Raw genomic sequence first — 17081 nt, 5'->3', positions numbered from 1 at the left:
CTCCTCTGCCATCTGGCAGTGGCCAAATGAGGTTAGGCAGCCCCTCTTTTAGGTGGGGTGGTTCCCCAGCTGCACCGCATCAGGGGTTTGTGACGCACTAATCGAGGACAAGGGTTTGGGGCTGACATCCTCAATGCACCCTGGGGGGCCTTGGCCTGCTGCCAGCGCTAAACAGCAGCTGGGCCCATGGGGCAGGGGGCCGGGGGCGGGCACCAGCCCCTCCCCAGTGCCCACGGAGGGAGGGTGCCGGGCGGCCTGACCGGACGTGTGGGCCCCCATTTAATCCTAGATGACAGAGCAGCGGAAACGCAGGCAACGCCTGGGCTTTGTGGATGTCCAGAACTGCATGAGCCGCTGAGGAGAGCCACTGGAGGCCCCAACAGGGGATGGTCACCACGGACAGCTGTGACTGGAAGGCTGCCCCTTCCCGTGGGTCAGGTGGCCCAGCCAGCCCGCCAGCCTCTCTAGGCCAGGGGCCCGCTTGGCCTCCAGCCCCTACTCTGCCGGACACCCCGGAGCCGTCCCAGGTTCTGGCCAGCGTGGCGTGGGGACCCACAGAGCTGACAGTCCTGCCTAGAGCCGTTATCGAGGACTCAGAAAGTCACTGGGACTCAGCTTACCTTAATGCCTTAGAGGAGGAAACGTCATCTTGAAGGACAATTGCTTTGTCCTTCAGCAGTAACTGACATTCCCCTGTGTTCCTCCTTGCGGGTCGTTAGGAGTGGGGTCGCCTTTCTCTTCTAAGCACTACAATTTGGCCTCCGCCCGCGCCCGGGGAAGGTGCAGTAATGCTGTTGTTACTAGTGATTTTAGTGCTCTGTTACTTAACTTATTCAAGGGTGCAGTGCCCAGCCCTGGCCATGGCTGCACGGACCCCCCTCCGCCGCCGGGCCTTGGATCTGCTGTGGACAGCACGGAGACCTCACTGTCCAGGCCACCCCTCTGGCTCGGCCCCAGGGAGACTGTGACCCGAGGACAAAGAGCCTTGCTCCTGGGACCTGCCCCTTCCTAGCAGGCCTGCTGACAACAGTCGCTGGCCCAGATGACAGGGCCCGGGTGTGTTCGAGTGGCTGGTTTTTGACTGCTTGTTTGATCTCTTGGTGTAACATTTTACAAATCCTTTGGCCTGAGAACTAATATGTTAATTGCCTTAAATAAATTAATAGAACTCTAGTCCGTGAGAAAGGGATGCTGTTTCCTATGCTCCCCAGGGGCTGTGGGGGTTCCTGTGGCACACGGATGGGGGACAGAATTCAAGCCCTTGCCCACCAGCCCGGCCTTGCTTCGGGCTCTTGGTAGATGGCTGAGTGCGTCCCATCTCACAGCGATGCCTGGACAGAAGTGGTTTCTGTTTTATTGTATGTACTTCAACACATACTGAGGAGTCCAGGTACAGATGAGGTTAAGAGCTCACATTCGCTTCTTCCCCACAAGGGGTGCCGTCAGCCCCTGCCCTACCCACCCCTTCTCTCGGTTCTGCGCTTGCTGGAAGAAAGCTCAAGTGGGGAACATGAACATTTACAAAAGAGCTAAGGTTCCAGGGAATAAGAAGGTGACCCTGTGTGTGGCCCTGGCCAGGGGGCTTTCGTCCCGTGACCTCCCACACAACCCGCGCAGCGTGCTGAAGCCGACTGCAACCCGAGGCCCCGCCTGGCCAAGGCCCGTCCGTAGCTCTACTCAGGACCTTAAGCCAACCTGGAACACGGGTTTTCTGCAAGGTCAGGGGCAGAGGACTGGGCTCCGTCCTTCTGAGTCAGTGGGAATGAGGGCCAAGCAGTCTCTTCTCATCTCTCCGCCACACCACCTCCTGCTGCTCTCTGTTTGCAACAGGATGCCTTCTTCAATATTTACCGCTATTTTTGGCTCTCCCCCAGGAGCTCCTACAACAAAAGGGAGCCTCAGAATCTTGCCAGGAGCCAGCCAGACCCCCACTGGCAGGTGGGGCTCCTGTGGCTATGCAGGAAGCACCTTGCCCAGAGGCCCCATCACCTTCCCTTCCCAGGTCCAGATGGAGACCCGCATTTCCTCTCCTCTGGACACTTCCCCACCCTGACTGGTGGGCGGGGTGGACGCTCGATGGCACCCTTTCTCAGGCAGAAGCTTCCTTTAGAGAAGCAAGGGCTTCCTTTTTGCGAAGGCTGGAGGAGATTCCCAAACCGTGAGGATGGGGAAATCAGGGCGGTTTTATTTATGATGGCAACGTACAAGACTCCACTCTTAGGTGCGCGGGCGAGATAAGGACCGAGCCCAGGCCTTCTGCTTCTCCTCGGGATTCCTGGGGGCAAACTTCTCCTGCAGCTTCTTCCACATGCCTTTATTCATTTCCTTAAACTCTTCCAAGGTGTCTGCGAGAGGGGAGGACAATAAATAAATAAAGAGACTGAAGTCGGCAATTTGACTATGTAAATTGGCCCCACAGGCTTTTGCCATCCGAGCACACCTTGACTTTTACACAGTGTGGGCCTGAGAGAGGGAAGCGTGACCCCAACTTCTGATGAGCAAATCAGATGCACTTGCAGAAAAATAACTGCTCGCGTGGAGGGAGCACCTGTGCAGCAGGCCCCACGCTCAGCACCCTGTGCCTTACGGCGGTGGGACCTGGGATCCCTACCAATCTCCTCACTGGGAAACAAATGATTTAACTCTGTTAGCCTCAGGTTCCTCATCTGTAAGGTGGAGATCAAAACGCCTGCCTCCAAAGTTGTGGACTAAAGGAAATAATAGAAGAATCTGCTTGGCACCCGGCTGGCACTCAAGAAAAGCCACCTTCGTAGCTATGAAGGCAGCAGGGGGTCGGCTGGTGAGAGCCAGTGGGGCCCTTGTTTAAGAACACACGCGCACACATGCACACGCCCCACAGGAACCAAACCCAGCTTCCTCAGTCTCGGCACTCTTGACATTTTGGGCCAGATAATCCTTGTTGTGAGGCTGACCTGCTCACTGTAGGATGTTTAGCAGCAACTTGGCCTCTACCCACTAGATGTCAGTAGCAGCCCTCCTACCCGGCTCCTAGCTGTGACATCTAAACATGTCTCCAGACGTTGTCACAGGGCAATGTGGCAGTCCCCCCCCACCCCCACTCCGCGTGGAGAACCACCGGTCTAAAGGCTCTCCAGGGCTAGAGTTCTATGCTGCCTAATTTTATCGTATTTTAAATTTAGATTTTCACATAGTATTGTTTAAATTTCATAGCCTAGATTTTCCTTGGTTAACAAAACTTCTAGAGAAAAAGAAGAGCTTTTCTGAACAAAAAGGCAACTTCTATTTATCGTCAGTGGGCTCGACTAAATGAGGACACACACTCTACTTCAGCCATGAGCCCAACATCCCACCCTGAAACCTTTCCAGAAGTCTAGGTTTTCTTGTGGGCCCCAAAGTGGGATGCTGAGGGGTCCCCGCCCACTTGCAAGCCACGACGCCTCCTTCAGAGTCTCCTATGACCCTAAGCCCAGGGGAACACACTTGGGCCCCAGACCTTGGCCACATGTCAGACTCGCCAGGCCCTCAAACACTGTAAGGTGTGTATTCTTGCCTTGTCAGAGGAAACAGTCCGTAAGCTTGTGCCACAGAGTCGCAATAAAAACACAAGGCTTATTGTGAAAACAAATTATCAGCAAATTTCCCAGAGCTGAGCTCCCGGCCAGAACAAGCTACAGCCACAGGCCAGTTGTGGGAAGTCTTCCAACTCCCCGTGCTTTGCTGCAGTCTGTCACACACACCGCCCCCCGCAACTTGCAGAGGTGTCCAGGGGCTAACAAAGAGGGTGGAAGCTGGGCCCCTGGAACGTATTTCCATTCTAATTTCAAGTTCAAACTTTGTTCAAACCCTCTGGGGCCCTCAGAGTGACACGGTACATCAATGCTGGTAATTGCATGGGCCTAGGGACAGGGGAATACATTTCGATACATATTTTTAAAAACTGTTGATAAAGTAATTCTGCCTCGCCAAAATATCGTTACCCCAGTTTTCCAGAGTACTGTAACAAAAATAGGTTCAGAGTTGACATACAATAGCGGTGACACCACCAGGTTTCAATCTGTTCAGAAGGTAAGAATTCTCTGGATTCCAAATCTCCAAAACTTAGTTGCTGAAAGGCTGCCAGAGGAATAGGAAAGAGAAATTTCTAGAGTACCAGAAGGCGAATGTTTCAGGGCCATGCCCTTGCAGAAAAGGTTAGCCTATTTTTGTATACCATATCCTTGGCAATAAAAATAGTGATTTTCCAGAACTTGCCTACTTCAACCCAGGCTCCCCTTGCCAGTACCCCCAACTCCCCCTTTGGTGACAATGGAGATGGGGAAGTAGGCAGGGGATGGCTAGGCAGAGTATTTCCTTTCCTGTTAATTGAGGTCCATCAACAACTCCCAAACGTACCTAGTTAAACCGATATCTAACCCACAAACCATGTCCCCTGGGTCAGATAACTCTTCGATGGATATCCCCATACAAGTTTATTGAATGGCTTTTTGTTTTATTTAAAACCCTCATTGTTTATAAAGCCCCCTTAGGACCATAAAAATAAAATTATTTTCCTTCCATCCTGATTTCAACTACTTCCATTTGGCAAATATGTATTCCCCTGTTCCCTGCTGCCCAGCCTTGAATTTAAAAGCTCTAAAGATGGATTTTCTTTTTTTAAATAATGCCTTTGACTTTCTCCATATTCTATGGCCAAAAAGCATGAGCCCCGAAGCTTCAGAATTTCCTCTGGGCTATTCCACAAGACTTTCCATCAAGCAGAGCGGTGTTAGCAGACAATTCCCCTTGGCTGCTCAAACTCAAAGAATCATTTGCAAACTGACCGGAAAGGGCAGCTGGGCTGTCAATACCTGTGGACAGGATCAGCTTGTATTCTTCCACGGACAGGCCACTGAAGCTCGTGTCTCTGGGGCGAGGGTACTGGTCACACGGGGCAGAGAGGACAAGAGAGGATGGGGAGGGATTAGTTCTGCAGCATAACATCAGACACCTGACGATCCTGGAGAAGCCTTGCTCTCCCCGCACAGTTCACCAGTTGCGGGGGGCGGGGGGGGGGAGGCCTCTTCAAGCCAGAGGCCCAGCTAGAAGAGCAGTGCCACCTAGAGGCCAAAGACTTGGCCTTGCTTGACGGGACCCAGGAATACTCCCAAAAAGTAGGCTTTGTGATTCAGGAGGTCTGGGTGTGCCCCCCTCCCCCATTCTGCATTTCTAACCAGCTCCCAGGGGGATGGCCGCTCAGCTGCTCAGGGACCCCACTTTGGGTTGCGAGGATTTAGAAGAAATCCCTTTTCCCTGTAGGCTAGGCATTTGGCTGTATCTCTGGAGTTACTGAACACATTGAACACATTGTTCAAACTTGGGGAAAACCACACTAAATGGAATTTGACAGTAATCACATCAGGGCTGAGGAAAAGCCCAACTTTGTCTGGCAGGACTTTCCCAAAGCACCCATCTTTATCACCGGAGTGTGGGGAAATGCCAGCTCCATCAGAGTAGATGGGAAAATACATGTAAGGCCCAAGAGTTGTCAGATACACCCCGAGCACACACTGGTCTATAAAACACATGGCTTTTATTCAAAATCATAAATAGCTTTTATTTAGGTGACCTAAAAGCCTCTACCAGGAGCCTTTGTTGGCTTGGTTGAAATTACTGGTTACATTTGAAAGTAGCAAAACCACAATTCTTTACAAAGCACTGTATAATCAGATTTTCACTCACTCTCATTGGTCATTTCCAGTCGAAGGGCTGGGGATATAAAAAAGACTGGCCCACTCACCTTGTGTTTGTAATAGTTTGAATGGAGTCGTGCTAGGCTCTCATACATCTGATCACAGGCCTCAGGCTCTGCAATCTGAAAAACAAAGAACCCCCCAAGGAAGTAAGCAAACAAGCCCGTCTCCCACGCCTGTCTGTACCGCCAGGAAGGACCCCACTTACACAAGGCATCCAAATGAAGCAGCCTGCAGCTTAGCACTAGCCTCTCCACTCCGTGGGAAGCAAACTTGGCCTACAGCTCCAGTTATTAGAAAGCTACTAGAAATCACCTTTCTGTAATGGTTCCACCTCATTAACTCCTCAACCTGCAGAAAAACTCCATCAATCAACTGGCAAACAAACATTTGCTGAGCATCTGTGACTTGTGGACCACCACACCAGCTGCAGTGGAAGCCACCACAATGAAAATATAGTATCAGAGGGGTGAACCTCAGGGCAGGGTGGGCTGCAAGAAACCGGGGAGGGGGGATTCCCGTGCTCAGCATACGGCGCAAGTGAGCCTAAGCTGGGTGCTGAAGGATGCGCAGGAGTTGGGGAGCAGAAGGGAGAGTGGAGAGGCCTTCTCGGTCAGGGTACGGTGCGAGCAGGAGGAGGCATGGACGCTGTCTATGTTTCAGACCAGACCAGTCTGGCCGAGGGCCTGAATATGCAGGGAAGAGCCTGGGTGGGAGAAAGAACAAGAGCTTTTGAGTTAAACCTTCAATATGAAATGTATTAAATACTCTTTTATGAAAGGCAAAAAATAAATTGGCTGAGCTTTCATCTGTGGTGAGCAGTTACAATTTCACAAGGAAAGCAACATGAAGAAGGCAGTGGTTTAAGATGAGATGGTTGACTTGGGGAGAATCCAGAGGGAAGAGTCCAATTAAGTCCTGCTAGAAAGGACAGGGCCTGAACACTGAGGTCTTGCGAATAGAGGGGGTGGAAATCAAGACACACCCTGGTGTCCTTGCTGGAAACTGTTGGAAAGTTGGACACATGCAGATGCGAGGTGGTTTGTCCCCGTTCATCCCTCTTTTTAGTTATGCCTTCCTTCTGCTCTTGCTATCACTTGTCTACGGTTCCTTGCGTGATTCTGTCAAGAATTCTGAAAGCTCTCCAGAAAAAAAACTTTCTTTTATGTTTTCCCCAGAATTCAAATGATGGATTTTTCCAACTTAAATCCTTTCTCGAAGGAGGCAAAGCATAAATAAATCAGTAGTTAAGTGTTTTAATAAGGCAGCTCTGCTTCTGCCTCTGTGCGTGTCAAATGAGATCCCCACTTCACAGCCAACAAAAAAAATACGACCCGTCATGTAGTCTTACTTGATCTGTCCCTGGGTTCAGGCCACTCATCACGAGAATGCTCAGGTAGCCACATCAGAAGAGAGAGGATTCTGGGCTGAGGAGGTAGCCAGTGTTCGCTGAATAATAATCAAAGGCATTACTTGGGTGGACTGGCACTGAGGGCTGAACAGAAAGAAGGGATGGAAAAATGTAAGACCAGGACTGGGTTCTGACCCCTGTAGGGCAGCATTCTAGGGGCGGGTGGGGAAGTCCAGCTGGAACCGAATTCTGCAGCATGCGCTTCGGAGGAAAGCATTTCCAACATTATGGCTTCAGCGGAGCATGCATAACCACGAGCCAACATGGAAGGTAGGAGAACAGAGGCTAAGAGACACAAAAGGAAACAGAATAACACCAGCACCAAGTTTTAAATATTATGTCGATTATCAAAAGAAAATCGTCTATTTCATCTTTTGCTTGCGGTCTTCATTCTTGTGTGGATGGGTTCACTTACAAATTTAAAAATCACACACCAAGGGGTGAGGGGCGCCAGAGTGGCTCAGTTGGTGAAGAATCTGCCTTCAGCTCAGGTCACGATCCCGGGGTCCTGGGATCAAGCTCCGCATTGGGCTTCCTGCTCAGTGGGAAGCCTGCTTCTCCCTCTGCCCCTTCCCCTACTTGTTCTCTCTCTGTCTCTCAAATAAATAAATAAAACCCTTTTAAAAAAAAGTCACGCACCAAGAACCTGCAGTGTGCTTGGCCCTGTGTGTGAGCAGGTGTCTGTGGCTGTGGAGAGCGGCGGAGTCACACTGCCTGGCTCGGAATCCTGGCTCCTTCACTTATCAGACACGGGATGCTGGGCAAATCATGCAATCTCCCCCTGTCCCCCACACTTCAGAAAAAATTTGCCACATTTGCTTTATCACTCTCTCTATATATACATATTTTCCTTCTGATCCATTTGAGAGTAAGTTGGAGCGTGATGCTCCTTCATGCCTTAATATTTCAGTATGTTTCCTAAGAATAAGGGCATTCTCTTATATAACCATGGTTCAGTGATCAAATTCAGGACACCTGACATTGATGCAACACTTTTATCTAGTTCATCATCCATATTCCAATTCTGTCAATTGTCTCAGTTATAATCCTTATATTAAAAAAAAAAAAATCCTTTTGGCCTGGGATCACTTACGGCATTTATCTGTCGTGTAGCTTTCTCCTTTCAGCTGGGACAGTTCCCTGGCCTTTCTTTGTCTTTCAAGCACTGACATTTTTGAAGCGTACCCGCCAACTTAACCTTTCTTTTAAAAAGAAAAGATAATAATAGTCCCTATTTCTGAGGGCGGTGTGAGGAAAAATGAGGTAATGCCGACATTGCTCTGAAGTTGGGGCCTGGAACACTGATCAATGTGAGTGATTTGCTTTTCTTAGTATTATTGGTAGTGAACAGTTGTAGCAGGAAACGCAGGCCTCCACCTCACAAACTACAAGGGAAAAGAGCAGAGCGTTCAGGACAACCCCCGAGATGGGTAATCCTGGCGACAGCACAACGAGGGCTGCCGTGGACCCTGGCTGGGGAGACCGGCCGGCCGGAGGGCCATGGCTGAGGACGAGCAGCGGCTACCAGAAGGAAGTGGGGACTCTCCAGGCACAGGGCCAGCTAAAGCACATGCCCGGGGAAGAGGCAGCGAGCGAGGGCATTCTGAGTGGATCAGTGTTGCCCGTGTGACTGCCGGGGTGTGGCCAGGGATGGAAGTATCGAAGGCGGACAGGATCGCCCCACCTGACCATGCCACCGCCTCTGACGCTGTTGGCTCCCAGTGGCCACCAGGCACCCCACGGTCAGCTCGGCGGGGATGAGACACTGACCCCTGGTCTCCGCCCAGTGAGCACTCATCTGCAGCACCTCTTTGCCCGATGGCCGCTCATCTGGACCTTCCCCTCCTCCCACCATCCGGCCACCTTCCCAACTGAGCCCTTAGCAAAGGCGTTCACGCCCTCCTCACAGCTCTCCTGGGCTCCCACCGCTGCTGAAGGTCACCGACAACGGCGCTTCCTGACCAAACCCCCAATGTGACCTGGTCCTCACCCTTGGAAATCTTGCCCACGCGGGTTCCCCTCCTGCCTCTCCTCCGACTTCTCTAACGGTGAGACTTTGCCATGGGGCTACTCAGCCACCTCCTACTCTACCCTCGAGGTATAGTCCTCTTTCTTCCTGTCTTTACCGTCTCTGCAGGGGCAGCAGGGCAGAGGATGGGCCCAGAGCGAGGCCGGGGTCACCTTGCAGAGCACTGCCCCCAGGAGGGCAAAGAGCATAGGGTCTGAATGCAAAAACAATGGGATCATCCGAGCTCCCTCAACCTCTTAAAATTCCTCCAGTATTAATGACACAGCCTCCTAGATATTTTACATAATGCCTGGTGCTCCACTAACGATCCGAGAAGGAACCAAACACCTAACAAGAACCAATCCCCCAAAAATGAACTTGTCACCCAACTTCTTATTTGAGGCCAGAAGGTGTGTGTATGAGGCTGTAAGAGCAGCTCGGAGGAGGTGATGAGAAGCAGGCATGCCAACTTCTAGCCAGTTGTGACTGCCGAAGGGCAGAAGCAGTCCGGGCCAATTCTGGGTCCGGGGCACATCCAACCTAAGCTCCGCAAGGAAAAAAGTCTTACTTACCACTTAAAAGGATTATCAATAGAAGTATCTGTCTGGGGCGCCTGGGTGGCTCAGTTGGTTGGGCAGCTGCCCTCAGCTCGGGTCATGATCCCAGGGTACTGGGATCGAGTCCCGCATCGGGCTCCCTGCTCGGCAGAGAGCCTGCTTCTCCCTCTTCCTCTGCCTGCCTCTCTGCCTACTTGTGCTCTCTCTATCTCTGTCAAATAAATAAATAAAATCTTAAAAAAAAAAAAATCTGTCTGATTCCAGAAGCCTTGCCACACTCCTATATCCTATACTTTATTCACAGATTCCAGCACAAGTGTGTCTGAATTTGGAAAAACACAGTTCTCCTGATGAAACGTACTGTGCACTTTTAGAAATATTCTTATACACAAGCTTTAAATTACCTGATTTTGCATTCACACCTAATGAGATTACAGGCATTTTAGGACTAACAGCAGCTCTGGGTTTGAAAAAGGCAGCAGTAGGACATTATGAAAAATTCAGCTCTGCTCCCTAAATGTGAATAAAATAGATGTTCAACTGACATAGTGTCCTTTATGGCCCTATTTTTGCTCCTTTTGCATTTCCCCTGCTCAGTCGTCAGTAAATTTCTCTTTACCATATTAAACTTTTAAACATACAAATCTACATCAGTGCCGCAGGCACTGATTTTGATTTTCAAAATTGAATTTTGGGTGGTGACTGCAATTGGTACACACAGCGGCCCTGATTCTAGTCACACAAAGGGACACAAGGGGACGCATAAGCACTTTTGGGGAAGGGTGTTGCAAATTGCTTTGCTAATTAAGGTAGAGCTGGATTCGGTCCAGGAGGATCTATGAGAAAAGGTTTTCATGCTTGGTAATGAACTTCTGAAATGAGTTCATTCCGTTACGGGAGCCTGTTCCCTTCAATTCTATTGCAAATCTATTTCTTGAGCACCTACTATGCAGAGTGCTCTGTGAGTGGGCTGTGAGGGGACATAAAGACCCAGCCTCGGCCTTGGAGAAAATGGTAATCAAGCCGAGGGGACAAGACAGGCGCGTATTAAAAATCAAACACAGCCCCGGGGCAGTGTGTAACTGAGTGCCAGATTACAGGAAATCAGGGGTGGGAGTGGGTCACCAGGCCTGGCTGACAGGGCAGACGTGGCAGGGGTCTTGAGTTTCACTGCAGTGACAGTTCACAGAGAGGGGGAGCCAGAGTCCCGCACTGCGGGAGTTCGGCCGCAAGGAGCTGGGCCTGGGTAGAATGGGGATCAGAGTAGCTGCAAGCATGCATGAAAAAGCAGGGGACAAGGATGTTTTAGGCAAAGCAGGGTCTTAAGCTGAGCCGAGGAGTGCTTCAAGGGCCTGGGAAGGCAGCAAATCTTGGCAAGCCATGTGTGTCTGCGGGGTGGTGTCCACAGTGCACTAGATTCTCAAAGGTTAAGAACCACTTAATTATGGCCAATTTAGGAGGCAATGAGGGGCCAGGGCACGTGCTGCGGTGCGGTGAGAGGCAAAACAGGCTGGCACCAAGGATCGGAGGGCGGTCACACACCTGCCTGCCACTCATCCAGGAGGCAACAGGCAGACCCACAGGGCTCCGAGTAAAGTGAAGACCCACTGAAAGTGGTCCATAATTTATCACTCTAGCAGGATGAGCACTTCAATCTTTAACCAAGCACAGAAAGCTGCCATCCCGTGGTCTAAACACTACCTTAACTCGCTCTAGGTCCGCCTGGAACTGGGAGACGAGAAAAAAGAAAAAAGAAAGATTCCCTCTCAGAGATGATTCTCCTCACAACTCCTGTTTCGCAGCGGGTTCAATATTATAGCTAAAAATAGCATAATCTGTCCTTAGGCCGTGCCTCAGAAACTGGCCTTCTAGGGGCCCGCATATGGTGGTGGGCACCGCTGAGGTGGTGTCCCCGCAATCAGCACAGGCCAGGCAGTGTGGCTCCCTGCCACAGTGAGGAAGCCTAAAGACCGGAGCTCCGCCAGATGACCGAGAAAACAGAATTATATACAACCCTTACATTCTCCCCTGAGAACTGGAAATATCATTTACATTACTGCAAACCCAAGATGCAGTTCAACTATTTTCAAAAGAGGCTGAGAGGATTTAAACCCGGGTATAATGCAAGAACTCACTGGTGGGTGAGCCCCTTCCTGGGTGGCCGCGTTTCCAGGCTACTCCTCAGAGCTGTGACTGTGCTAGATTAGTAGGTGCCGGTGTGCAGTCAGGGATCTTTCAGGAAGCTGCTCGTGCACCTAGAGAACTCAATAGAAGGACTGGCCCCTTTCCCTGTACTTAAGTCAACAATTAGAGTTGTTTTGCCACCTTCCCCCATGATGTGATTCTTTTATTAAGCTCTTGGTGCTGCAGATGTGTTTTCTTGAAGAGACTGTATTCAGCGGGGGCAAAACCCATAACCATTAACTTGCAAAAAACTGCACAAAAGGATGGAGGGTAGAAGAGGTGGTAAGTGTGCTCCTGCTTCCCACCATCACCTCCCTCTTAGTGGGTTCTGGGTGGACCATGAGACTCCCCAAAGGGCAATCTGAAGTGGAATCAATGGAGGCAGGGGTTTCTGTACTCCGCCTTGAAGTCTGAATGCCTGATTTGCTTTCTAGTGAGTACGGCCCTTCTGCACTGGTATCCCACCTGAGGGTCATCTTTCTTCCGATCTGTACTAGGGGGTCATGGCTGGGGCAAAGAAAAGCAGGTGGGTAAACACACATTTACTTCTTTGGCAAAACTGTCACTCGTTTGAGCAGGGCAAGAGGGAAAAGGGGTGGCTTGATGTTCATGGAACAAGAGGCCTTTTTAGCAAGAAAGAACGTGGAAGAAATGGCAGCTGAGGAGAGATGAGGCACCAAGGAGGCAACGCCAGATCAGGACCAGGACAGCTGGGCCTGTTGCTTACTTGTCTTACCACTGACTCCCCAGGGGACCCCAAGTAAGTTGTTTTAGGTTTCTGTTTCCTCATCTGTAAAATGGGAATAAGTGATGGCCACCTTCCTCAGCTGCGCTAAGGACTAAACTAAATGAGAGTATGCATGCAAAAGCGTGCCGGAGCACTGTTCAGTGTTATTGTTAAGATCCAGGAGGTCAAGAGGCCAAGACTGCCTGCCTCTCTCCTCTACAGGAACAAGGAGGCTGTGGAGCCGAACTGCCTCTCCGTCTAGTCGGGTCTTTCTGGCCACTGACGTAACCAAGGGGGAGCTCCCCACCCATCACCCAACTGGGTCTAATGCTCGCTGCCTGCTGCCGGCTTAATGAAGAGTCTACCGGAACCACCTTTCTCAAGGTTTATAAATGATCCAGGGTGTCAGTGGGAGTGACTCACAGTGCTGTTCTCAATTCTAGCAAGGGGATGCTCCCTCTAAAAATTATCACCAAGATTTACTAAGCCCAGGGGCATTCTCAGGTGCCATCAGGATGAGGCACCATGACAGTGGTCCTGAGTAATGTGCTTGCTGCCACCATGATATACTGGTTCACTCTACCAGGGATGCATTCATCAGCAGCTCCAGAACCATCATCAGAGCCATGACTTGCATCTAAAACCACGACTCAAATCTGTGCAGGCCTTCGACTGATTAGAACTATCTCCCCAGGTGACGACAAAGGATGACAACTCCAAAAGAGAAAGCTATACCCTCCTTTTCTGGGCCCTCTTACGCTAAGCCAAGTAGGCGAATGTCACACTCTCTCACCTCCCCAAGGCTCCAGCCTCTGTCAGCCTCCTCGCTGGCTGCTTTCACCACCTGAATTTCAGTAGACTAAACTGCACGTCTACCCGACTGTTAAGTTTCTTGACAGTAAGGACAAGGCTATTTCCCTCTTCTGGAGTTCCTAAAGTTCCCCCCACAGTGCAAGCTCTCAAATTCTCACCACTCAGGACACAGAAATATTCCTTCTCACTCTTCGCTACTTCTCGCCACCTACTTCTGCCACACCTGCAACTGTATTCAAATGATTTTTGTCTCATGAGTCATAACCGATCATTTAATCGCTTCATCCAGACATTTACTGGTTGTCCTTTATGTGCCAAGAACTATGCTAGACACTGGGGGGAGAAAATAAATGGCACCCTCTCTATTCTCAGGAGGCTCACACTAAAAATACGTAGGGAGCAGAGCCCTAGAAAAGTCTACGGAGTTTGTAGAGTTGGGACTAGATGCAATTCCTGCCTTCGAGATCTTGGTATGCTGGACCAGTGAAGACCACTGTAAGAGGTGCGTACGTGTAGCACCCCAGCCCCTGCATCCCCCAAGCCCCGAGCCAGACACTTCATCCATGCCCGCCACCCCATCTGAAATCTGGTTTCCAGGACACCCCTGGGCATGTTCTTGCTCCATTAGGTGGGCTGGCTTGGCTCTTTGTTGGGCTAGGTTGCAAAAAAAAATATGTTCCTGCTTTGACAGGGTCATGGCCAAGTCTGGCAAAAGTCATTTCTTCAGGTTGTGTGTTTATGTATCAATTTCCTATCTCTGACCTCTTGCCTGAGCCCCAGGCTCAAATATCTCACTGCCTACTTGACATTTCCACTTGGAGGTAAGTCCACTTGGCATCTCAAATTTAACACGTCTAACACTGAACTCAAGATGTTCTTCCCACACCCCACCTGCTCCTCATCTAGTCTTTCCCATCTCAGTAAACGGCACCTCCTCCCACCCAGTTGCTCAGGCCAAAAAAATCTAGGTGTTCTCATTGGTTTCTTTTTTTCCCTTTACGTCACATCCACTATATTAGCAAGTCCCGTTGAAGCAACCTTCACAGTGCAACCCGAATCTAGCCACTCCGTCTCCTGTGCTGCCTCCCTCATCCAAACCATTATTTCCTGCCAGAGTAGCCTTTTCTCCAGCCTCCTTGTTCCTATCCTCGCCCCTATAATCCATTCACCACATGCAATCAGAATGATCTTTTAAAACAAGTAAATTGGGGGCGCCTGGGTGGCTCAGTCGTTAAGCGTCTGCCTTTGGCTGAGGTTATCCATCATCCCAGGGTCCTGGGATCGAGGCCTGCGCTGGGCTCCCTGCTCAGCAAAAGCCTGCTTCTCCCCTCTCCCACTCTCCCTGCTTGTGTTCCCTCTCTCACTGTCTCTCCCTCGCTGTCAAATAAGTAAATAAAATAAAAATAAATAAGACAAATAAAATAGGTCACGTCAGTCTTCACAAATTCCCCAATGGCTTCTTGCTGGCCTTATGATAAAATCCAACTCCCAACCAGAGCCTGTAAGACCCTACTGCACCTGGCCCTTGTCGTCCTCTGACCTCAACTCTTAGCAAACTCCATCTCACTCACTCCCCTTCAGCCACTCTGGCTTCCTTTCTGTTCCCCAACACGCCAATCTGTTTCCTGTGTAGGACCTCTGCCTGGAATGCCCTTCCCACCAAGTATACAGTCAGCTCATCTTCTTCCCTTATGTCTCGTCTATGTGTCACCTCCTGAGCCAGGCCTTCTCAGAACTAGTATTACCCTTGTATCATGCTACTATTTTACACCCAGCGCAGGACTGATCTGGACTACCTTACATACGTCTACTTGCTTACTGTGTCCCAGACGAGAATGTAAACTTCAACTTCAGGTGGACAGGACTTCTGCTGTCTAATTCACTACTGTCTCCCCAGCACCTAGCACAGTTCCCAGCACATGGTGGATGCTCAGTGAATATATGCTGTGTATGAATGAGTCCCAGAGCCGCCCTAGCACCAACCTGGAGGAAAGCAAGAACGTAGGTCTACTACTCACACAGGGGCAGGGGTTGAGGTCCCAAACCTGCTGCACGGGCTTACAGGGGCCCAGGTAGCAAAGGCTTAGCTGGGGCCCTGCAGAGGTCCTTGAGGTTCAGCTCAGTCACTGCGAGGTAACAGCACCGTGTCAGGGAAGCTATAAGCCTGAGACTGTCACCATCTACGACTGCTGTGCGTCTCAACCCCGGCTGCACCTAGAATCGTCTGGTGAAAGTTACAAAATACCGAGGCCAAGGCCCCAACCCCAGAGGTTCTGATTCAATTAAGGCTGAATGGTTCCGGACACCTAGATTTTTTCAAAAAGTTTCTTCAGTAATTCCAAAGTGCAGCCAGATGAGAGCACTAAGGCGAAGTTGGGGTCGTCGTTCTCTGCAGTTCCGGGAGGGGTGGGGGTACAGGAGGGTCCGCGCGCACGTGCGGCCAGGGAGGCAAGGCTCGCGCATGCGTGGACCCCACGGCTCGCCCGCTCGTGGGCCCCACCCGTGCCTCGTCCTTTCCGCCCCTCGCCCCAACCGCCACCCCGCTGCAGGCGGACCCCACAATCCGGTCACCTGGGTGTTCTCTCCCTCCCGAAAGGCCTGTGCCACCCGCTGCCGCAGGTAAGCGCCCAAGTCCCGGCCCCGTTTGGTCTCGTCCACTGGCCATTCCTCACACAGCTTAAGGAAACGCCGGTAGCGGCTGGCCGCCATTTTGGGCCCCGTTTGTCCGCGCCCTTGAGGGAGGAGTCGGCGCGACAGAGGGCGCTTGCGCACTTAGGCTCTCCAGCTTCCCGGGGAGGTGGCGGGGGGGGGAAGGGAGGGAGGAATGAGCGTGCGCGAGTTCGCGGGCGGCCCGGCGCTCTCCAGGTAGGGGCGCTGCTCTCCTGTCTCTGGGAGCGAGGTTAATTCAGTGTCCTCCTCCTGGACCGGACCCAGCTCCCAGGGGCCAGTCAGACGCGGAGTACTCGAGGGACAGGTTTGCTTCTCTTCAATGACTGCACAAGCTCCAGACTAGCAGACTTCCTCGGAGACCTCTGCTAATTTGCATAAACGAATACATTTGCATGTAAATTCAGGTGGTTATTCGATGAAGATGTGTATGAATTTAATCACATAGCACGCGCGCGCAGGTTGTTCGCCTCCCCTTCTCTCCTTTCACAGCCCCTGTCCTTGCCACTACCACTTGGTAGTGCTCTTTAGCTCTTGTTGCTCTCTCCCCAGCCCCTGTTTGTATCCCTTCAGAGCTCCCCTCCCCAAACGGGGCACGTGTCCCTGGGCGGCACAGATTTCCCAGCTTGAGCAAAGTCAGCTGGGTTGATTCAGCCTGGGAAACTTGTTTTACCAAGTCTTTTCTTATACATCTCCAGCTGCAGCATCATGTGGACTGTCATAATTTTTCTTTTCAAGATACCCCCACCAGTTTCCTTAAGAAATCCTCAGCCTGCCTTTGCTGAGCCGGGCTCTTGTCTTCACGGTCCTGCATTTAGCCAGGACCATCCCATGCATACAACACCCAGCTTCCCCCAAGCCTCTTCCTTCTCCCTCGCCTACTTTGTAAAGGTAAATCCGGGAGACTGTTGCCTTCAAGGAGTAGACGGTTGAGTAGTGGATACACAACCCGAACACAAGTTCAAAGTGACAGGGGCTTTAATTGAAATGTTAGAGAATGCTG

At 51.1% G+C, this 17081-nt stretch overlaps 2 protein-coding genes across 4 annotated transcripts in view; one reads left to right on the top strand and one right to left on the bottom strand.

Annotated features, from left to right (window-relative positions):
* The window catches only part of ITPR3 (inositol 1,4,5-trisphosphate receptor type 3), a 66652-nt gene extending 65485 nt beyond the window's left edge, over positions 1–1167 (top strand). The window contains exon 59 of one of the 2 annotated variants that reach the window (XM_035728560.1): positions 290–1167. In XM_035728560.1, coding sequence (XP_035584453.1) covers positions 290–358 — 69 coding nt within the window. In that variant the 3' untranslated portion in view covers positions 359–1167. The remainder of the gene's footprint in view (positions 1–289) is intronic. The other variant, XM_035728561.1, reaches the window with a different exon arrangement.
* Positions 1168–1334: 167 nt separating this feature from the next.
* Positions 1335–16161, bottom strand: LOC113926311 (ubiquinol-cytochrome-c reductase complex assembly factor 2). 2 transcript variants are annotated; one of them, XM_027600989.2, is made up of 5 exons: positions 15983–16159; positions 5759–5833; positions 4830–4899; positions 2206–2345; positions 1335–1880 (listed from the first exon to the last, which is right to left on the bottom strand). In XM_027600989.2, exons 1-4 carry the CDS (start codon positions 16118–16120, stop codon positions 2218–2220), a joined length of 411 nt encoding a protein of 136 aa, XP_027456790.1. In that variant the 5' UTR covers positions 16121–16159; the 3' UTR covers positions 1335–1880; positions 2206–2217. The 2 variants fall into 2 exon arrangements, with proteins under 2 accessions (XP_027456790.1, XP_027456789.1); XM_027600988.2 differs by lacking the exons at positions 1335–1880; positions 2206–2345 and adding an exon at positions 3941–4095 and having other exon boundaries at positions 15983–16161.
* Between the last annotated feature and the right edge of the window lie 920 nt (positions 16162–17081).

The sequence above is a fragment of the Zalophus californianus genome, chromosome 7 (assembly GCF_009762305.2).
Source record: "Zalophus californianus isolate mZalCal1 chromosome 7, mZalCal1.pri.v2, whole genome shotgun sequence".
NCBI lineage: Eukaryota > Metazoa > Chordata > Mammalia > Carnivora > Otariidae > Zalophus > Zalophus californianus.
Note: the sequence above shows the minus strand (reverse complement) of the source record. Positions and strands in the feature narration are given on the sequence as shown.

Coding starts and splice junctions, on each gene's coding strand:
- LOC113926311 (XM_027600988.2), bottom strand. CDS start 16,120: ATGGCGGCCAGCCGCTACCGGCGTTTCCTTAAGCTGTGTGAGGAATGG. Junction 4,900..5,758: donor CAAACTATTACAAACACAAG/GTGAGTGGGCCA, acceptor CCGTGTGACCAG/TACCCTCGCCCCAGAGACAC. Junction 4,096..4,829: donor CAAGCTGATCCTGTCCACAG/GTATTGACAGCC, acceptor TTCCTCTGGCAG/CCTTTCAGCAACTAAGTTTT.